Here is a 24,423-nt window from a genome sequence, read left to right on the forward strand (position 1 = left end):
CTTTTAGCCAAATTTTATATTTTTTCATATGATTTCAAAAACCCAAGTAGAAGCAGGTGAGCGATACAGGCTCTTGAGAGCCTCTAGTTTTGGCTTTTTAACTTTTTAAATTCAAGTGTCATTAATGAGTCTTTTTAATTGACGAAAAGAGCGTCTTGCCTATAAAATTAAAATACTCTTTTGGTTTCTATAATGATTTATTTAATACTAGTAACATGTAATAGTTCAATTGCATAACACGCTGATAAACATCCTGAAAGGCCAATTACAGACTACACTTTAGCAAGGCTTTAAATACTGAATGCCAATGTTATCAATTCTAACCAACCCTTGGCGTAAATGTCAAAACTGATCTGCAATACAAGATTACAAAAATACTATGACTATTTGCTCCTTGTTGAGAAGTCTTTGTGTCTTTGAGATTACGATTGCAATAAAACTTGTTTCTTTTGATTTGTTTTGTAAAGGCCTCCAATGAAAATTTTTGACAAATTATAGCATTTCTTTGTAATATCTTGAAAACCCTTACTTATAAATTGACAAAAACTGTTACAATGAAAATGATTAGCAATTCAAGACCTACTATTCAAGAAACTTTTTACTGGAGTTATTTCCATTAAAAGAAATTTTACAGTACATTTGATTAAGAAATAATTCATGGCAGCCGTAGATTTGTTTTCATGTAACCATGGGTTGGGCATTTATATTCGATTACTTTACCCTGAGCTTTAACGGGGGCTAAAGTAAGAATATAAATGCCCAACCCATGGTTAAATGAAAACAAATCTACGGTTGGCATGAATTATTTCGATTTTAATAGGTCAAATTCGGTAATTTTGTTAACCGTGAAAGCCCTATACATACGATACTGATTTGGCTTTTCCATTTTACCCAATTTTGATAATACTAGTAGCATCATATAATTCAATGATTTTCTTTTTAATTGCAATGTAATTTTATTCGTTCTGAGGCGTACAAGAATCTTTAAAACTCTCGGTATTTACATTTGATTTTTGTTTACGGAAACATACTTGTGACGTCACCTTTTTCGTTGCCATGCCAAAACAATAACATCATCTCTAAGGAATTTTCGTTTTATAAAATTTTACCATGAAAAATAAATTGAAATGGGCTGATTTGTTTATTTTGGCTGTAGAATAGAGATAAATATATGGTATCTGAATCTTGGCCTACGTAAACTGGGGGTTTTGATGTCGAAAATTGAGAATATCTTGCAGTACAAATAAGTAGGTCGTAGGCGGATTGCCGTTTTTGTGTTTTACTGCGTTTGCGCTAAAGGTAGATAGATATATTGCGATTATACTAGTTGACGATAATAGGCCGTCATATTAGAATAGGAAATAATGCATCGGGTGCAAATCAATTCTTATAGTTAATGACAGACTTAAAATTTATATGCTGCGGAACAAGGTTCAGGAATTATTTTGTACAAAAGTGAAAATGAATAGGCCGGTGTATCAACAGATAAAATTGAATATTCAATCCGAATAAATCCTTCCCAGTAGAAAACGTTTTATCATATAATAATACTTCTTTGTTTGACAAGTCCTCAGTGCATGTCAAACATACTTGTGTCAGATTATAAACACGCACTTTATTATTATTTGCTACATCATCTTGTTATTTATCTGATAACCAAATATTCGTGTGTTCACAACTGATAATAACAAACAAACAAGAAAGAAAAACTGATTTTTTTCTTGTTTGTTATTATCAAGTGATATTGGCACTATCATTGAATAACTGCTGTCTCCTTCATTGATTAGAGTCAATCCGGGTAATATCTTCTTTATGTTCTTGAATATTCAACATAGTATGACAGAAATGTACTTGTGATTCCATTATGAAAAGGATTAATATACGATAACAACTTATTTCCGAATCCTATTGATAATTCAAATTTGATTGCATCTTCTTATCAATGTGTACCATTTCAATCCGGATGCATCATGTATGCATACGTGAGGGGGGATAGGACCTTTATCGGGACTCCGGGATCGGGTGTTTTTAAGCTCGGGATTTCGGGATTGACCCTTTCGGGATCCGGGAATTCTTTCTTTCGATTTTCGGGACCTCTGGATTTAGTGATTTTAAGCCCGGGATTGCGGGATCTAATGTTTTTTAGCTCGGGATTTCGGGATCAGAACCCCTCCTACCACCCCTCATACGTTTAGGCTAGCTTTCTTTAATTAACCCTCTTGCTGCCGGAGGGACACATATGTCCAAACCGGCAGTGCCGGAGGGACACATATGTCCATGGATAAATTTATGCAAGCTTCTTATCAATGCTGTATCTCTTTCAATTAAAATACGGAAGAATAAACAGGGTTATGTTTTTCTCCAATTGGTCCCAAATGTAGTGGTCATTTTGTCGTGACGTCATATATCGAATGACGTTGTTGTTTGGCATGTTACGTCACAGACGTTGAGCTGTCGTATTTTCCGGCATATGAAATGCAACCTTGAAAAACGGTCGGCAGCAAGAGGGTTAAAGAATCTTTTCAACAGTAACTTTTTGTGAGGTCCGTACATATCATGTTGCAATATAATATAATGCCATTATCGAACATTTCAAGTGTCAGTACAGAGTTCATGTGTTGTATTCCGGTTGATTTCATTGGTAAATCTACCAATTGCATATCTTTTTATTTGATATCTCCTTGAATGTGCCGGTCAAATAAGGGGGTCTCATTGGGGGGTTCCGATCCCGGATCCCGCTTACTGTTTTGTCGGATTCCCGTATCCCGCTTGCACTATGTACGTAAGCAATTCTCATTTTTTGGTCATTTCCCGGATCCCGCAAGACCTCATTTCCCGTTTTCACGACACAATAATTTGACTTTCACGTGTCACGCTTACAAAAAATCGGCAATCCCGGGTCACGCTTAGACCCCAATGAGACCCACAAATAAATGCTATTATTATACCTTACGTATATTTCAAACAATTCTATTGGTTGAAACGTAATCACGTGACATGGAATAATTCAGTAATTTTCATTCAATTGCAAGGAAGGACGAATAACCCTAAAGAATTAGTTTGTTTATTTGTACTTGAATTACTTCCCATAAAAATGACGTCACAAACGTAAATAAACAAAATGGCAGCGTTCACGTTACACTGAAAGCCCATCGAGAGACGAGGAAATACGGCATTGGACATAAATAGAGCTGAGAGTGGCAGCAGCCGATGATGTGTCTTATAAACGGTCCTTTTCAGGGCAATCAATATTTTACAAAAAGATTCTACTTTTGTAGTATATTCGAGAAAATCGAACACAAATGTATTTTCAAACGTCAGTCTGTGTGTAATGTTAAAAATATAGACTAGTAAGTGTTCGAAATGCACTTCCACTGTTAGTTCGGTATAATAAAACAAGTGTGGCCCCTTAGAATCAATGAATGCGCCCTCAATGAAATAACCTTCTCGTTTTGACAATTTTGGATATTCACCTCTTCAACGGGCCATAATTGTATATATTCACGTGATTAAGTCTGTTATCTTTGATGAGGTTTTATCGTTATATAACTCCTTACATATCCAGATATTTATAATTCATGGGCTAATCATGTGTTAATGTTTAAGCATTTCTGCTTAATGTAAACAACAAGCGAACCACTAGTCCAAATAATTATGACGTCTTGAAAGGCTATTATAATTTTTTTCTTTGACGCCTTACTTCGACGCGTCAAAGAAAAAAATTATAATAGCCTTTCAAGACGTCATAATTATTTGGACTAGCGAACCACATGCATTGATATTTTCAGATTATCGTTTCGGTTACTGTAAACTCGCTTATTTTCGCGACCTTCGCGAGAAGAAAAATAACACTATTATAAATAGTCGCAAACAATTTAAAACGTGGATCTTTCCTTGTCTAACTCCATCAAGTAAATTTGAAAATCGAGAAATTAAAACGCCGCGAATTGGGATAGAAAAATTTAAACGCGAAATATAGTATCCGTTTACAGTAATTATTAGGATATATAGAATAACGAATGTATGCCGGATTGACAAATAGCTATCAACTGAAATTGTGAATACTAGAACTTTATCCAGGTATTTATTATCAGTTCAAACCAGAAAACGCCGAGTGATAAGAAAGAAAGAATATTTTATCGCTCTTATATCTTCGCTGTCAGAATATGGACAGGAAAGTAAAGAGTAGCTTTACTATCGCACCAATCTGATTAAATCCAGATCAAATGTACTCACTTACTTTTATGAGCAAACAAAATCAACGATCTATATAGGTCAACTAGATTGCAATCACCAATGATTATCATCATGCCAAGCAAGACGGTTAGGTTCAAGTACTGCAATTTGAAAATAATCTTGCTTATTAGTTTATAACTTATGTAATTAAAACTCCCACAGTTATAATACAAAAGTGGATAATTTGATATAGAATTTGAATTCAAGGCTTTAAATATAAACTGTAAATGCAATGTTGTGTAAATGAATTTTTTAATCATATATGACACCAATCCACTTCAAACTGGGTGAGGCAAATTCAAATGGGAACAAAATTAATCGATTTCACCGATTCAATTCTTAAATAGTGTACAAGGTGCAATGTTTTGTATATTCATGTAAGTATTTCTACACTGCCAAGGTATACAATGTTCTTTTCGTATATGCCATAAAAAAGTAGTATTTATCTTAGTACTAGGAGCACAATTGATTCTGTTTGTACTGGGTGCACAATGTTTTCAGTAAGAGGTTCTATATAATAAACCAAACTTTTCAATAATAGCCTACATTATATCTATAGTTTGGACGAACAAAGCAGAAATAAGACTGATAAAAGTATTCTGGATCGAACCAATAGTTATGTGACTTCTTTTTTTAATCTCTTTCGCCAGTCCGTCATCTTTTTGAAATACATCTAAAATTTTACATATCCTATTCCAAAATAACAACTAATGAAGGTTATTTTGTTTATTTTACACTGTTCAGCGTATAAATTTTGAAGGGTTAGATTTATATAAATTTGGTGAAACAAATGAAGCCCAATTATTGATTGTCTTAAATGACAGTTGCGTTTTGATGATATCCTTTTCGCGACATTTTTTGAAAGGGTCAACTTGATGTTATATAATATATTTATTTTAAAAGAATGTATTAACAAAAAAGGTACGATTTGATATTGAATTACGTGTAATTGGTTTAATATTTATTTCTAGGTTCAGAGTTATCATGATAGCAGCCAGTTAAAATCCTGTTTTCAAAACTATACATTCGTTTCACCCAGTTCTTTCTGTTAACCGCACATTTATCGAGTGTCATGTCTTATTATAACTTATTTTACTCAAAATTAACCACTTCATGTAAACTTATTAAATTTTTCAAAACACTGTATATTTTGAAATTAAAATTACTTCATGTACATTTTATATATACTATAGTATATGAATAGCTCACCATGTCCTCCATGCAACATAAGTATAATATAGGTCAACGACAAAGTGTAACTATAGCGTGCAATTGCATTATACTTTAGTCACTTGTTCGGTAATGTTGACTGTTATCTGTTTATTATAACAGAAAGAATGATGTTATCCATATTGTTATTAATAAAAATCCATTTTATAGTGCATATATATATATAAATCATCTCTAGATAGTTTGAATACACCGTCGTCGTGGTCCAACTTTAAGTCGTGTTGTTGTCATACAGAATATTACCAAATAAATTTGTTTATGTAAATCTGTTTTGATAATCTGTTAATTTGATTAAAGATGATTTAATTGAGGACATCAATTTGATTTGATATTAAAACTATTTGTTTTATATCTTATTTAGTTGTCATTACAGCATTCGATATCGCGAATTGGACCAATGTTTATGATTATCAGATATCGTATTTTTATACCGTTGATACGACTTACTAATGAAGAATCTTAAAGAAACCATGATCATAAACGGGTGTCATTCGTTATTAAAAAAATATCAGCCACAACATGAATTCATATCATAACTACTGATTCAACCGTTGAGTTGCCAATGGTATTTTTAGCTGACATTTGGTTTACGGTAGCTGAAGACCTTTCCGATGTATCGTTTCAAACATCTAAATTGGTAACAAAATATATGGCATGCGTTTTCTTCTTAAGAACCGTACTGCATTCTTCAAAGATATTACCCTGCAAGTTAGGCAAGCGTTCGAATTCACTATTGGGAACATTTCTATTTTTTTTCAATTGATAGTTTTTTATAGATAAGCTGAATTTTAGTCTGTAGTACCGTTAATGTCAGACTTATTATGGTAAATTATGTTAGGTGGGGTTGATGAGAGTATGCATACAACTACGGCAGACACAACTTGATCTTTAGAAATATTAATCAATATAGTAAACAATTAGTGAACATCACCGACATTGTCAATCGGCTACGTGAAGGAGTATTCATCATTGTTTATGACTTGAAGATTCTGTTATTTTCTTAAAAAGTAAAAAAAGAAAAACGGAAACTGTAAAATGATAAGCAAAATAAAATCTACAACTACGTCACAAATACAGAATTGATTAATCGACTCAATACACAATTTATTAAATAAACTGACGATGTTTCCAGGTTTTGTGTTTGTAAATCATATTGATAATAAAAATGGATAGAACGAAAACTGAAGCAGCAAAACAAACCAGAAAAATAAAAATCTGCAAATATCTCAGTATAAACGATTCAGTATAAAATTGTCAATTGACTCGTAATAGAAGTTATTTGTTCTTTAATAATAACAATTTAATTTGGTTTTTTTTTCTAATTTCGGATTTTCTGGAAAAATAAAGGCAACAGTAATATACCGCAGTTCAAAAAGGAATGAGAGAACACAGCAAAATCAATCCACATGATAAATAAACAAATAAGAAACAAGGCTAATTAAAATTTGGGCTGAAATTGATATCAAAAGGTCATTGGCTTGTAAGAAAAGGGATTCATGCTATCAAAACATTGAACAACTTGCCAATGAACAGTACTTTTTAAACAAAAAACGAAAACATCCCTTTGCAATTTGCGTGCATCTGGAGCTATTTTTCTCATAACGCTTTATAAAACTGGTGCGCAAAATATGCTTTTAATTATTTACCGTGGCTTCACTCGGAACTATTTAACGAAATACACGAAACTCAATGATGTAGAAATACGTGAATACGTATCGAAATGATGCACCAAAAACAACCTAAAATGAGGGTCTGAATTGGGGGGGGGGGGGTCTGTTATTCTGTAAACATTTAATTTTCACCCCTTTTTTCTCTAATCTTCAAAAAATTAACCCCTTTTTTTTCTCTAATCTTCAAAAAATTTACCCCTTTTTTCTCTAACCTTCATTTTTTTTTGCCCGTTTTTCTCTAATCTTCATTTTTTAAGGGCATCATTCTTTAATCATTTAACCCCATCCAAACCCTCTAAAATGGCTAACGAATTTTGTATTATCATTTTATGTTTGTTTCTTAATAAAATATCTAAATTCCGCATCATCACTCCTCTGACGTCATACAATTTTACTTTTTGTTTTTGTTTTTAAAGAATTTGCACTTTGTTTTTTTAGATAGAACGGGTAGTAAATATGTAATCCCTTTCCTAAAAGTCAATGCAATAAAAAAAATACTTATCTAAGATTTCAAATATCATACCAGATTAAACACATGAACGACAAACACGGATTAAATATCTATAAATTATGCTACAAGAGTAACGCTTTTTGCAGTGCTACGTAAGGTAACACATAAATAATTCAGAGAGTTATCCAAGCGAAAATTTCTTTAGTAAGGAATCGTTTTTATACAAAAAGAACATGTATAATATTTCCACCTAATAATATGTATATCACATCAAAATCTTTTTTTTTTTATAAATTTTAAACATAACAATCTTCCAATTCAGTGAAATAGGGAGACAGGATCAGGGCTCTTTTAACTTGTTCTATATTATATTTCCTAGTGTGATGACTATAAACACCGATATCTGCTAGAAATATAATATATGTCCTTTCTTAGTAATCTATAATCAGTATACTTTCATAATATGCAATATATATGTTGGGAACCTTTCGTAAAAGAAAAATATGATTTCTTGTTGTATGAAACGATAATATTTCATTTTTATATGTAATTTGACCATGCTTAAAAGGTGCATGCAATAACTTGGTATCACCATTACTTTCTACTCTAGCAGCAGGTGGTTTGTATATGTAGTAAAAAGTAAAATCACAAAGATACTAAACTCCGAGGAAAATTCAAAACGTAAAGCCCTAATCAAATGGAAAGATCAAAGGCTCAAACACATCAAACGAATTGATAACAACAGTTACTGTCATATTCCTGACTTGGTACGGGCATGTTCTTTTGTAGAAAATGGTGGATTAAACCTGTTTTTATAGCTAGCAAAACCTCTAACTTATATAATGGTCGCATAAAATTCCATTGTATTGACATTCATGTGAGAATAAAACAAACTGACATAAAAATGTCTGTCAGATGTCAATAGTTGAATTCTTGAACCCCTACTCAAAATATAGATACATCTAAAAAAAAATCAGATCAGACATACGCGCCTCGAGTATTTAACTAAAATTGCTTGTTTACATTAGGAAATGGATTAATATAAGTAATCAACTAGTATCCAAATCCTATCACGGATTCAAATTTACTTTTATCTTCTCGTCATCTGATGCATTGTGTTGGGAGACAGCTGTATGAGAGGTAATAATATTTTTTCTAGTCTTGCTATATAAACATTAAATAAGGGAACCATCTATTATATAACTTACTAGTCCTACATAAAACCAATAATTCTTAAAATCAAATTGAAGATATTTGCTACAGTGTAAAAACAAAATTGACATATATCTGTCAAGTTTTTTTCATTTCGAAATCTGACTCGATTAGTAATGTTCTTGTTTAACAGATGGAGTGTCCGAATATTTCCGAATACTGTTTACATGCAATTCTATAATATAGCTATCACATTTATTTATCATAATCCATTAAGTAAAGATGTGTCCAGTTCTACATGTGTGATAAAACTGAAGACAAATAACATATAGTTCACATTAAAAAGTTGAAATAAACATTTCCATGTGCTATTCGAACATTTTCAGACTGAAAACCCTATGAAAACCCGGTCTCACGTCACATGGTCAGTCTTGTATAAAATAGTACGTTCGTACCGGAAGTTTTTGATATACATACTCGATATAAATATGTGACATTTCCCTTTCCACTAAGTGTAATCCTGCTTTCCGTTTTTGACCTTCGGATTACGATTCGCTCTAATAACCTTGTATATCAATAAATGATTTTTTCCTTTTATATTAGTCCAGTAATCATGCTATATAAGCCAGAGGCACAAGTCGAGTTCCATTAATGCGTTAAGTGAAGATTACAAAGTTGATATGGAAAAGACATTGTTATTATTTATTTCTGATACACCCAAACTTATAATGTATATAATCCTATAAAAGCCCGATCATTTGATATGATTACGCGTTCGAATAACACTTTGCAAAATCACGGCCGACACTCGGCTAACCGAGAGATTGGTCGGTTAATCTATATTGAGTATGCGGCTATATGGGAGATTGATCTGTTAATCGGGTTGGTTATACGTCTGTTAAGAGTAAAACGCACAATTTAATGTTAAACTTTATTAAATATAAAGATTTTTTGGCATATTATAAGAACCAAATCAAAAAAAGAAAACTGTCTGACAAAATGATATCTATCATAGAACATTTTCCACTTGTAAAAACATTTCATAGTGTACGCAGTTTTCAGTAAAATCAAAAGGCGTCGCGCAAGTATGTAGTATTTATGCTTATACGCATAGCATTTTTTTTAATAAAAGTCGGAACTAAAAATTTTAGATATCATTTAAAGGACACAAAATAGTACTTTGGTTCTAAAACATAAATTTACATTGGTAAATATTTCATAATTGTAATACAAAGTGAATATTACCACGTTTTAGTGAAAATTATGGGAATAAAGTCTGTTAATGGGTTGGACAATTGAAATTGTGTCAGTTAAGAGTAATTTAGCCACAGTTATTTTTGCTACCTTTATATTTTCCTATAGAAAAAGTTAAGAATGAGATGTTCCTGAGTGAAAAAAAAATGATAATACGGTGCAACAGTATCCTACGGAAGCGAATTAGCGCAACACATTTTTTTTTTAATTTTTCGTCCTATATTTGCGTTACAACGCAAACCTTTTGCGTTATAATGCAAACCTTTGCGATAAAACGCAGACCTTTGCGTTGTAACGCAAACCTTTGCGTTGTAACACAAAACTTTGCGTTGTAACGCAAACCTTTGCGTTGTAACGCAAACCTTTGCGTTAAACGCAAACCTTTGCGAAATAACGCAAACCTCAAATATCTTGATTTCAATTGCTCATTAAGTTTTGTAAAAAATGTCCGTCTGTCATTCATTTCGGTTGTGATTTACTAGTAAGAGCATTTTTATTTTGACTTTCTTTGCATTTTATTGAAGGATGTGTCACTTCAATATAGTGTGATATGGATTGGCCGCTGGAATACGCATGAATTTATTATTAACGTTTTCAATCAGCCTCAATTTTTGTGTCTGTTCAAAGTAGCACGTTCTCAAATCCGACTGAAAGTGTCTTTCTAATACAACACAGGGTACATATAACGTGTTGTCATTCTCATATGCACATGATATTTGTCACTGGACGTTTAACCCTAATTCGTAAGCATCGTCCAATTGGTTCTTTATTTCTATTACTTAATCATATGTTGTTTACAAATCATTCTCAAGTAGTAAATGGAAATGAACGAATTCAGCTACACTTGGTCATCTTGAGTTTTAATACATTTTATTCCGTTTAGTTCCTTTCTTCATAAGTGTAGAGGAGAACGGCAGTTGTCCGCATGTAAACTTCTAGAATTTGTCACCAATTAGAGTACATCGAAATCTGTTACTGTTTCAACACCCAGGGATGTTTCTTAAACAATTATTATTTTTTCTCTTTTTTTTAGCAATGCATCACTCTCTACTGTCCTTATCTATTATTCTATATTCTGCTACTCCATCCAGATAATCGTGTATACCATGAGGGTTCGGATTGGGGGAGGGGTGTTTATTTCTGTATTCTTTAAATTGTTATGTCACGTTTCCTCCGTGACTTTTTTCCTTTTACCTTTTATTTATCTTACTCATTATTCTTTCTCTATTCTTTATATTTTAGCATCCCAATATATTTTACTTACTGATGTTTAGTTACATTACGATGTTTATCTCTGATCTATATACTGGTTACCAATGTAGATGACAAATTGGTGTCATTTATGACAATTAAACAGAATCCACACACATGACATATGCGACCATTCTTGGATGAAATTAACATTACTTTAATATTACACTTTTTTAAACCGTTTTTATCAATTTTCAATTTCCATTGTTTAAATTGTTCATTGTTCATGTGTTGTTTCCGTATATTTTATGTTTCATTGCTCATGTGTTGTTTCCGTATATTTTAGCCGCTCGTCTTGAGCCTACCCATTTGATCCAATAACACCCCATATAGCAATAAAATTATACTTTTATTGCCATTCATAACTCTTAACAGACCAATTAACAGACTGGGTTTTATACATCCGACCCATTAACAGACCAGGTTTTAAATAAAGATTGATTTATGTCACCAAAATACAGATTTTCGTGAAGATTTTTCACACAATGATTTCATTATGGTTAACAAACATAATGCCTGTCTTTTCTCGATGTTCAAAATATTGCATACACGTAAATTCAACCAACGTGTCATTTTGTGTACAGTTTGTGTGTGTAAAATGTGTATAAATTTATTGATGAGTAACCCGCCTTTTCATTTTATAGATCGTACATTGAAGCTAGAAAAATAATAATTACACCACTGGATTCAGTACATTGAATTGTTTTGTTAGACATGAATATTTTTTATGATAAAAATATATTTAAAAAGTTATACAATGAAACATGCTGAACTTTCAATGATTTTCTCGATAACACTTGATTAACAGACTTTAGCCAACCCGATTAACAGACCAACCGCCGATATAGCCGCATACTCAATATAGATTAACCGACCAATCTCTCGGTTAGCCGAGTGTCGGCCGTGAAAATGTTATCTTACCTCCTTGTTTTGATTAATGCCATTGATTTGTCAATTTTATTTCATATACAGAACTGGACATAGCCGACTATACAGTATGGATTTTTTCTCATTGTTCAAGGGTTTATGGTTGCCTAAAATTGCGTAAATTCACTTCGTTTGAAATTTGGTGAATTGTTGTCTCATTGAAAGTGACATTCATACCACATTTCCCTATTTTCATATATATATTTGCTAAGAATATGATACGACACTAAACCAATTCAAGGCAGAACAGAATATTGTAAAGTTTTATCTCTTTGTTGGCCGCTGTCGGAATAAAACTTATGAAAGATGTTGTGGTGTAATTATAAGGGAACCTATAAAATTGCATCTGATAACCAAACATTATAGCGAGAAGTTCTCTTTAATAGTACTTGTACAATTTAAACTTCACTTTTATGATACAAAAGTAAATATTTTGATATATCTTGCATCCAAGGTGTTCACAATATGTAAATACAATCGAGTATAGAATAAATGTTTAAATATCAATTTCAAAACGGTCGAGTGGAAATTTAATGGGTACAAATTGGTCGATTACATTGATATTATTAAAATTCCATCGACATGGAACAATTCTCTCTCTGTGGTTCTTAAGAAAAAGTCGAATTTATGTATATAAAGGGCACACCGTATTTTCAGTCATGAACGTCTACTGGTGTGAATTTCAGGTTATTTATAATAAAGCATATTTCCTAAAACTTTAAAGCAAGCTTTCAATAAAAACCTAACTTATATCCGTAGTTTGCACGGCAAAAAAAACGACAGAAGACTTAATAAACAATTTGGGTTTATTTGTCTGTCAACTAATTTATCGAACAACAGAAACTCGAATTTAGTAAACTTGCTGTACAAACTATTCTAAGATGTTAGGCACACCACTCTATACCTCATACACGTGTTTAATCGTCTACATAAAATTCATCATTGACGTTAAAATGAAAACATTTTTGAACACGTTTATCATAAATTGTATACACTGACCTTTAAACAGTACTTTTAAGGTGGTAACTAACACTACAGGGAGATAACTCTGTAAAATCAGCTAAACGTTTTAATTACTTTGTGTTGTAAAGGGAATATTAAGCTTCTCAATGATCAAAATTGGTGTTTTTCAAACTGCTATATAACCAGTGTAATTTTTCTGATAAAATGGTTGGTTCAAAATTTCTGAAATTTTTTTATTTTTGTTAAAGGGTCAAAGTAAATACTTTGTCAAAATTTAATGAAAATTAAACGAGCCAAATTAATTTTAGTGAAAGTGTTGGGTACCGCCTTAAACGCTAGTTTGAAGAAACAATATGAGGAAATATTTATGTTGATGATTTTGATCTTACATTTCCTGGTATCTATGGTGAGTTTATTTGCAGTTAAATCATTGTACTTTTTTTAATAAATGGTTGTAACGGTTATGTACAATATTAACACAAATGACAGAAAATACTTTACTTTGGAAGTATCAGTGTATAAAAAGTTGCGATAAGAGAAAAAAAAGTTTCCATCTATTGTGCCAATCTTAACTATAACGATTAGAAAAATTATAAGTCTACACCAGACCTAAAGAAGTTAATTTTCTAAAGGTTACCCTATCGATAACATAATTCGGAGATTTGTTTGTATACATGTTTCAAAAACCAAACAAAGCCATATTATAAATATTTGCATAAAGCGTTTTTCAAGCCTATTCTCAACAATATTTTTGGAAGATTCGATTTGATGTCATATTCATTTTTTTTAAAACGTTGTACACAAAAAGAGCGATTTAATATTAGAGTACAAGGATCAAAGGTTGAAACAAAAGTGTCATCATCTGTCTCTTTCTTTATTTACTAAAGATATTTTTCAAGTGTTGGTGTTGGTTATTTTTCCTAATTGAAGAGCGGTATACTACTGTTGCCTTTATTTATACCACTCGACTAAACTTTCTTATAACATTTTAAAATTTCCAAACACTTGTCGTAGATGGAGATTTTTCATAAAAACGTCATCTATCAGCAATGTCCACAATACATTATTATCTTACATCTTATCTTTAAAGAGGGGAGAAAGATACCAGAGGGACTTTTTGTTTTTGATTTTAACTCATTTGATATTGCTTATTGTTTTTCCCCCTATCTTGGCTTACAGAAAGCTTTTACAATATGTTTATTTGTGGTCAGTTCTTCATTTTCATTGTTGTTGGTTCATTCAAAATAAGTATGAAGGCGTATGTATGTCTCATCTAAATTTATTTTTGTTTTTTTACACAGATGTGCAATGTAAATTACAAAGTATTTTTCTTGTCGCTAAAATCATCATCACCATAAGGAACACAATATCTAAAATTCCTTTCCTATGTTTAACTTAATTTGATGATAATCACATAGAAATGTGGATTAATTACATAGGACATTTGAGATATTCACTTATCCAAATATATTCATGTTTGGCACTCCGTGCAGGTTATGATAAAGCATTAAATTCGAATACTCATGTATAACCTATCGTGACTGATTGGTACAGCAAACTTCCTATCAAGTTTCGGGAACAGTCGTCTTTCTTCTTCTTGTATATTCACTTGGTAGTAATTTAAGTGTATATTAGTATCAGAGAAGCTATACAATTGCACTCGAATACCAATCAGTTACGCGATAGGTCTTTAAATTGTTCAAGTATTACATTATTGAAATATTCTTTCTTATTATTTATTCACTTGTACAATTTAAACTCTCACAGTTGTAACACGGGAGGGGATGATTTGATATACATTTTGAATTCAAGGGGCGTTTACAAACTATTAATGTAATTGTTGAATGTAATGAATCGTTAATTACATGATATGCTAGTCCACTTCAAACCGGATGGGGAACAACCTAAATGGGTACAAATTGATCGATTGCACCCATACAATTCGTGTTAACTATAAGAGGTGCATTTTATTGAATATCTTTATTAATATATTTCTGCATTGCCATGATACAATTCCATCTCCATAAAGTATTCGCAGTTTTTGTTTTGTACAGGGTGCACAATGTTTTCAGTCATAAACGTCTATGATTGTGTGCATTCCCTAAGCTGGCTATGTATAAAAAGGCATCAGACTTTAATGTAAGTTGTCAATAATAGCCTCCATTATATCCATAGTTTGCACGTCCAAAACCGAAAGGAGATTGATAAAAATAATCGGGATGGGACCAATAGTTTGGTGGAGATCCACTTTTGCCTCTTCCATTTTTGCGCTTTTTATTATCTCGTGGGTTATCTTTAGAATTTTGATGCTTGATCTTTCGAATGTCACTTAACTTCTTGATAACCTCCTTTTCTGTCATCCTTTCTTTCTCTTTGGCTTTTTCTTCGAGTTCTTTCTTGTGAGTTCCCACAACAATTACCCTATAAAATAACATCATTATCATAAGGCAATTTTTAAGAGCGAAAAATATCACACCATAACTCAGTACCTCTTTCACAAATATTGCACACAACCGTATAGTTAGGTATGGACCGTCTTGTAACATGATTGCCACAAACAGACTCCATATTTCCATCTCCACCAATTTTGCGCAACATCTTGCCGGTGCTCTTTTGGACGTTGTCCAGTCATCTTCGTCGTCCGGATCTTCCGCATCTGTTTGACCACCGCGTTGCTTCTTCGTGGAGGTTAGGACGAGCGTAAACTGTAGTAAGCTAATCGTCCAAACCGTTAAAATTGCATAACTAAATGTTTTATCGGCTCTAATTTCTTTTTCTTCGAAAATAATGAAAAGTTCCATGACATCTGACCCGGAACCAATATATACAAATAATAGCTGTGACAGCTGATCACGAGTAAGTTTCCCTCGTGGCAACATCCATCGACCTAATATTAGGATGAACAGAAATCCTTGTTCTAACACTGACGCCCATGTATCTGCATCGAGCTTTACAGGAATAGTTAACTGAAATGAAAACAAACTCCATGAGTGTATACTGAGTTTATAAACACAATTAAAATAACTAATAAAACGTGTTGATCATCAATCGTAAAGTCAGATACTTCAATGTAACTTCTAAACGCAGTGTATAAAAATGCACAACGTACAATTGAAATTCGTTCTAACTAATTATGAAAATGCACTTATGAAAATGTAACTTCTTTTAAAAGAAAATTAGGTGTAGAAATGTGCGATTTTGCTTCATCAAAGTGCTAAATTGAGATTAGTGAATATTTTGATTTCAAATTAAAGTCATATGAAATGAGTGACTGGTGAAAAATAATGCTTATCCAATTCTTGAACCAATGCATGTATATATCATAAACGTAGTCTTCTGTACACGATTTTATCATATTTTACCCATATATCGTAAATCTGTTATGAGGTGGAAAAAGGGCAGCTACTTAATTGTCGTGTTTTGAAGCCGTAGTTTACCGATTGTCACTTTATGGTAAATAATCAACAAAGAATCAACATTGATATTGAGCACGTGTTTAACATACACAATCAGATAATTATTTATTTTAATGACAGACCCATGCGTATTTCGATCACCGGATTTTTACGAAGAGGATCACGCTAAGGTCACTTTGCTTACATAAGTTTTACATTGAATGAAAACTATCCATTCAGTTATAAAAAAAAATATGCATCATTTTTTTTATTTGAGGTTTCATATGACTAAAAAACTAAAAAAAAACTATGACAGAAAATTTAACATTTCTTTGGATAATATCAAGTTGATAATGTTTATATTACACTATTCATTGTATAAATGTAAAAAAAAAATGTTTTATATAAACATGATTAGACTAATGAAGTCCAATTAATTTACTTCAAACATTTTGTGCTTTTGTTAGCTTATTCGCAATATTTGTTTTGGAAATGTCAATTTGATGTTATATAATGCATTTGTTTAAGAAAACTGAAATAATAAAAGTATGGTGGCCGGTTAAGGCCATTTCGCGTTTTCGCGTTTTCGCGTTTTCGCCCATCATATTATATAGGGCGAAAACGCGAAAACGCGAAATCGCGAAGTCGAAAACGCGAAAACGCGAAGTCGAAAACGCGAAAACGCGAAAACGCGAAGTCGAAAACGCGAAAACGCGAAATATTTTTTCTTTCCGATTTCGCGTTTTCGACTTCGCGTTTTCGCGTTTTCGACTTCGCGTTTTCGCGTTTTCGCGTTTTCGACTTCGCGATTTCGCGTTTTCGCCTTTTCGCGTTTTCGCCTTTTCGCGTTTTCGCGATTTCGCGTTTTCGCGTTTTCGCGTTTTCGCGTTTTCGCGTTTTCGCGTTTTCGCGATTTCGCGTTTTCGCGTTTTCGCGTTTTCGCGATTTCGCGTTTTCGCGTTTTCGCGTTTTCGCGATTTCGCGTTTTCGCCTTTTCGCGATTTCGTGTTTTATATACCAATACATATTCTTAGTAATTGACTTTATTTCATAATCTATTTTGTTCAATTCAATATTTTATCATAAATATTTGTTGTTTTTTAAGGTGTTTCGGTTAAGGTTTAACTACCAAGGCTTTTCCTCATCAGGTATCCCAAGCCTCTAACTAATAAAATAATCAGTTTCAAAGTAAAGTTCAAAGCATCCATACGCACAGAATTTAAAAATTCTGCATACCGGGATACAAGTGAACAAACACTTCAACAGAGTTTACATATACAATGTATAATTTTTGAAATAGATTTAAACAAAATACAAATCAATTCATCTCTCAAATAGAGTAGAATTAATAAAATACATTTCATCTCTCAAATAGAGTTGAAGTTCATATATATTCATTTCATCTCTCAATTAGAGTTGAAATAATTATACAAACAAACAAAATAGTTTTGTCACAAAACAAATTTATACAAATAAATTACTATGAGTAATAGAAAAAGATCTCTCAGAAAAAGGGATAAGAAAAAACGATTAATAAAATACAAAAGTAAACTCCGTATACATAATAATAACAAAGGCCATCTTAAACGCACAAAACACTTTCATGAAAATGTAAAAAAAAGCTTTAAACTATATAGAAGTGTTTTCACGTGAGAATCTCACAAACTATGAAATATTAGTTCTTGCAAAGGGATTAAAATTTATTCCCAGTCCTGATGTAAAATACATTAAACAAAATCTCTTACGAGATTTTGACGAACTAGGTAGAAAAATGCATAAAAGATACACTAAAAGAAATTGAAACTTTTAAAACAAAACTTCTCCAAAGGGGATACTCGGAAAAAGATATCAACCCCATTATAACAAATGCACTTCATAAGGAAAGAAAAGATTGTCTAAGGTACAAGCTTAAAAACAAAAGAGCAATGCCTCCATTTGTTTTAGCCACCAAATTTAATCCTTCCTTCAATGGACTAAATAAAGCAATTAAAAAACATTGGCACCTAATTGAACAAAATGATAGCACAAAAACCATGTTTCCAAAACCTCCGATCATAGCATATAAAAGACACAAAAACTTGAAGGATCTACTTACATCCTCCAAGTTATAGGATAAACCAAGTTATAGGATAAATCACAACATAAAAGACAATGGTTATATCAAATCATAAACTGATTTAATTTAGAATACAATACATCAATACAAAGTTACCAGGTGTCGTATCCCGGTATGCAGAATTTTTAAATTCTATGCGTATGGATGCTTTGAACTTTACTTTGAAACTGATTATTTTATTAGTTAGAGGCTTGGGATACCTGATGAGGAAAAGCCTTGGTAGTTAAACCTTAACCGAAACACCTTAAAAAACAACAAATATTTATGATAAAATATTGAATTGAACAAAATAGATTATGAAATAAAGTCAAATACTAAGAATATGTATTGGTATATAAAACACGAAATCGCGAAAAGGCGAAAACGCGAAATCGCGAAAACGCGAAAACGCGAAAACGCGAAAACGCGAAAACGCGAAATCGCGAAAACGCGAAAACGCGAAAACGCGAAAACGCGAAATCGCGAAATCGCGAAAACGCGAAAACGCGAAAAGGCGAAAACGCGAAATCGCGAAAACGCGAAAAGGCGAAAACGCGAAAAGGCGAAAACGCGAAATCGCGAAGTCGAAAACGCGAAAACGCGAAAACGCGAAGTCGAAAACGCGAAAACGCGAAGTCGAAAACGCGAAATCGGAAAGAAAAAATATTTCGCGTTTTCGCGTTTTCGACTTCGCGTTTTCGCGTTTTCGACTTCGCGTTTTCGCGTTTTCGCGTTTTCGACTTCGCGTTTTCGCGTTTTCGACTTCGCGATTTCGCGTTTTCGCGTTTTCGCCCTATATAATATGATGGGCGAAAACGCGAAAACGCGAAAACGCGAAATGGCCTTAACCGGCCACCATATAAAAGGTCATTGAATATTTAAATACTACGATCATATACTAATTTATAAGCAATCATAGCAGCAGAAAGTTTAAACCCTGTTCAAATAAGAGTGTATACATATATACTCGTGTGTCCCCTTTTCTGTTAACAGTGGATATTTTTTCAAGTGTTGGTGTTCTCTGTCTAATTTCCCGCTCAATTAACCCTTTCATAAAACCTATTAAAATTTTCAAAGACTTGTTTATTTTTTCAGTTTGTCAGTGCAACGTCATGTACATTTTACATATTTATTAAAAGCTCGCCATGTGTCCTCCAAACATAATTATTTCACAGTTCACCGACAAACTGTATCTACATACAATTTCATTATACTTCAGTTACTTGTTCGATAATATTGACTGTTATCCGTTTATTATTTCATAACCCATTTTATATGAAAATTAAATTATTACACGTGTCTAAATCAATCCAAGGTCTGGAGTAATCAAGCATTTCTATAATCATAATGTCTATGGGTTTTTTAAAGACACTTTACAGTTTCCGGATTGTCATAAGCGAGGTCATAAGTTGTAAGGAGGTCTTACTTCTGACACTCGTAGTTTGTTCAACGAATTGAACAAATATTTATCTATTCGTGATCATCATATTCTGTCATTATGAATTTCGTGATATCTCGAATTTATTTAGTTCTTATCGCGATATTCAGAGTATCGATTTGAATTTGACTTTAAGCTGTCATCGCAGCACTAGATATCACGAATTGGACCATCGCTAATGAGTTGAAGATTACGAATGTTGATACCGTTTTGTTACCGTAAACTTATCAAGAGATATTGAAAACCCACTGCTCATTTGTAATGTTCATCATTGTATACAAACTATATCTACAATATAAATTTACGCCAACAATTTATTATTTACAAAAATAACTTTACCCCTTCAATGGCGGACAATGCTTCTCCCTGTGAATTGTCACTGGTATTTGTAGCTGGAGTTGTTACTGTATTGTTGTTTACTATAGTCGTCGATTTTTCCAGACGATCGATTTCCAACAGCCAAATGGCGGGAACGGTGTTGCAAAGGTGGATAAAAAAGCAGAGGCAAAACCTGCAAAGTGCGTATAAAAATATGAATGTTATAGAACCTATTTTGACTGGTATTCGTTTTAGAATGATGAGATAGGAAACGGTGAATACAGTGAGACAACAACCCAACCAAAGAGCAGAAAACAATTAAAGGCCAACAATTGGTCTTGAACACAGCAAGAAAATCCTGCACCGGAGGCAGACTTCCGATGGCCACTTAAAAAGATGTATACTCATCAGTCAGCGAAAATAGACGCAACGTCACATTAAACTCGAAAAAATATCAATGAACCATAAAAAAAAAATAAGACAAACATGGCCCAAAGGTTCACGACTTTGGAAATGCGGCGGGTCTAACATGTTTTGTGAAATCTCAACCCTCCACTTTACATCTAGCCAATGTGGAATGAAAAACACACACACATACATTTTATACGAACAGTATGTTTGCCTCTTTAGTTTGATATACTTAGCCGAGTATAACGTATAATTTTCTCAGAATTAATGGACTTCTCCCTTTTTAATTTACCTTGGAGTTCTGTGGTTTTGTTTATATTTATATATTTTTTTTATCTGCATAGTAATTTTTTGTGATTAATCTGGCGTAGTTGTCGATAATGTTGATACAGTTTGTTCCATACTAGTTACTGTACTGGATAAGATATATAATTAAGCTATCATGGTGCTCAGTAACATGACCTTAGAAACCCCAAAAAGCGATCGAACAGCATTTGTTATTTGATACCAATCAGTTCTCCAAAACAGACAAGTTTGATATATATGCGTCACATTAGCAGTTTAAATTAATATGGTGTTGTCTCGTCGACTCCGTCACATCTCCAAAAGAGAAACATATAATTGGGAGCTGTTGCTGCATATGTAAGTTGAATAAAAGGTCTGTTCTTATGCCTGCTTTGAAGTTTGATTTGAAAGCATTTTTTGTTAATGTATATGTTGTGTACAAGATATAAGCTTGTACTTGTACAAAAAATCTGTACAAATTATAATTTGTACAACATCACATTTGTACACAATATATACAAACGTTTCAATGGATTATATTTTATTTTCAATGTAATTAATTCATCCCTAGTTAGCATTGTAGTGCGTAATGCCTTCGTATACAGTATTGTAAGTTCTGCAAACAGACGTGGAATGTAAATTGCCAGTTGCGTAAATTATCATCTTTAAAATAATTAAGCATTATATTTAAAAACTTTTTAATTCATATAACTTCTGCTTCATTGATTATAACGACATTAAAAAGTTAAAAAGATGATAAATTACCCAGGAAATCTGAGATATTAAATCACTACTTTGAAAATTCTTGCTTTCCATTTTAAGTAGGTTACGCTTAAAAGTACTTTATTTCATTTCTCGGTCATAATCTATTCTAACTGCTGTATATGTCAAATTTAACAACAGGTAGGATGCACGTTAAATTGTAAAAACGCATTTTAAATGACGGAATATATCCACTGTGTATGCAAAGCTCTGATTCCTCGCCTGTATTTTCTTATACCCTATGTCCCTTTTTTTCTTTTTCTTTTTCAGGTCAGCCATTTAAAGTTTGCATCAAGTTTTGGATTTTCCTTTTTTTTTTTACCTCGAGCATTACTGAGGAGACATTAATTGTCAAAATCGTCAATTTGGGACATGGCCCTAAAATTACAATATTTTGTTTCCGTTTTTGCCTTTTAGATTTTTTTTAAACTCATGCTTAAAAGGTAACGTTTTTGGCAAGTCACGTAAGGTAAAAAAAAAAACAAAGAATTATCATCTTACTTAACACAAAGATTTCTTTGTTATCAATAGTATGCTTAAATAAGAATAACACGTATAATATTTCCTCTTTGAAATATGAATACTATCTTAATCTCATTTTTTAATTTAAAACGTAATCAGTCTTCCAATTCAGTGAGCTAATGAGACAGGATCATGGCTTCTTTCATCTGACACTATGTCATATTTCTTAGTGTGTTGTTAGTGAACGAACTGCGGTACCTGATATATCATGTATACATAAAACATTTCCTAGTAATCTGTAATATGTGATTAGTATAATTTCATAATATGTAATGTATATGTTGGGAACTTTCTTTCGTGAATTGACCAGAAGAGAGAATGTAATATATTGGCCATGTGAAACGATTGATTTTAGGTATATTGTAATTTTATCCTTTAACTTTCATTGCACCACAGAATTCTATTCTGGAAGTATTTGAAACCCCGAAGAACCTCATTTGAAATTACATTTCCCAGGGAAAATATTTACCCCTGGTTACTCAGCCACAAATGTGGAGAGAGACTTCCATTGGGACAAAAAAAATACCAATTCATACTCATTTTGAATAAAAGCAACTTTTTTTTTTACACATCTTTGAATACGTAAAAGGGGGGGGGGGGGTCTCCACAAACAACAGCTCATATTTGGAATTCTAATTATATTAATTAAATTTGTTCTTCGATACACAACTGTTTGTAAATAAATTGAGCCTCTTAATATCCAACAAATTGTGTCAAAATATTGCAGTTTTAGTATTTCTCGAGCTAGAAATTTTGCAATCCTTTTATAAGACGAACAATGCACTCCCTTGGCGTAATAAAAAGGTTGATGATACTGTTGGATTAGTTTCTTTAATATGTCCAGTGGTAAATATCACATTGCATATTAGACCGAGGATATGATAATGAGATAGGAAAATGGCCATGCTTTATATACTAGACCGACATGTTAGCACGCTATTTCACAGGATAATAGATGCTGGGAGACTCTCTCCGGCCATATCATTTAGACTCTTAAGGTTTTTTTCTTACTCCTAGTGCGGCATTGTTTGAGAAACCGAACAAATACAAATTTTCAAGTAATTGGTTTGACCCAGTCGATAATCGAACTCACAGCCTCTCGTGCCCGTGGCGAACACTCAACCGGGAAACCACCAAACCAGTTCTGAAAAGGTAGATGTCCCCGTAAAAGAACTTACCATTTGTCCTCTTGTCCTCTCTTTTTCAAAATTCTATGCTCAAGTTCTATAATGTGTAAAATATTTCCAAGTCCAAGACACCAAAACAAATTATTTCCCTGAACATCAACCGTTCTCCAAATACACAAAAAACTATGAATAAATAGTAAAGATCGAACGAAAACAGCTTGTACTACACTCCAGATTATGACCATCTTTAACCCGTCTTGTCAAATGTGATTGTCAGTAATTGTTTGTATGAATAGGCAAAATATACCTTCATATATATACGCTTCACTTCATTCAAAATCACCATAAAATTATGCATGTTGTCCTCAAAAAGTTCACTGCATTGTAACTATTTTTTGTCATACACCAATGAGATTAAAATGTCATTAAAATTAACTTGAGATCTTTTATTGTGTCATTAAATTACATTTTACAAAATATGATTACTTATTGAAGGTAAATGTTTAATTTATCCATCATCCACCTCTTCGAATTTTTTTCTAGTTTATCAGTGTACACACGAAGACACTAGAAACCGTAGACCTCTCAATAGCCGAGACTGTATACTTATACATTGCAGATTATAAACACTTTGCATGACAAATATTTACCCCTTTTAAACACAACACGCTCAATCTGTACTTACGATTTTTAAAAGTCCGGTGGGCGTTTGTATTCCATTGAAAGAGAATATAAGGACATCTTTTTTGACAGATTGAATAACTGTGATAAAACGATAAGTGAAAACCATTGATATCTAAAATTTCGTACTCTCAAATAGAGACCGTGGGTCTCACGTTTTTAACAATATGAACGTTATATTTTAGCTTTTGCAAACACATGAAACTTATTTTGAAAATAGCAATGGTTTTAGCATGAGCATGCAACCGGATCTAGATT

General features: G+C 32.5%; 1 protein-coding gene across 1 annotated transcript; it reads right to left on the reverse strand.

Annotated features, from left to right (window-relative positions):
* Positions 1 to 14,514: 14,514 nt before the first annotated feature.
* LOC139489157 (transmembrane protein 26-like) lies at positions 14,515 to 24,163 on the reverse strand. The gene is made up of 3 exons (XM_071275321.1): positions 23,536 to 24,163; positions 20,402 to 20,573; positions 14,515 to 16,100 (listed from the first exon to the last, which is right to left on the reverse strand). Exons 1-3 carry the CDS (start codon positions 23,727 to 23,729, stop codon positions 15,282 to 15,284), a joined length of 1,185 nt encoding a protein of 394 aa, XP_071131422.1. The 5' UTR covers positions 23,730 to 24,163; the 3' UTR covers positions 14,515 to 15,281.
* Positions 24,164 to 24,423: the final 260 nt, after the last annotated feature.

Source organism: Mytilus edulis, chromosome 9 (genome assembly GCF_963676685.1).
Source record: "Mytilus edulis chromosome 9, xbMytEdul2.2, whole genome shotgun sequence".
Lineage (NCBI taxonomy): Eukaryota > Metazoa > Mollusca > Bivalvia > Mytilida > Mytilidae > Mytilus > Mytilus edulis.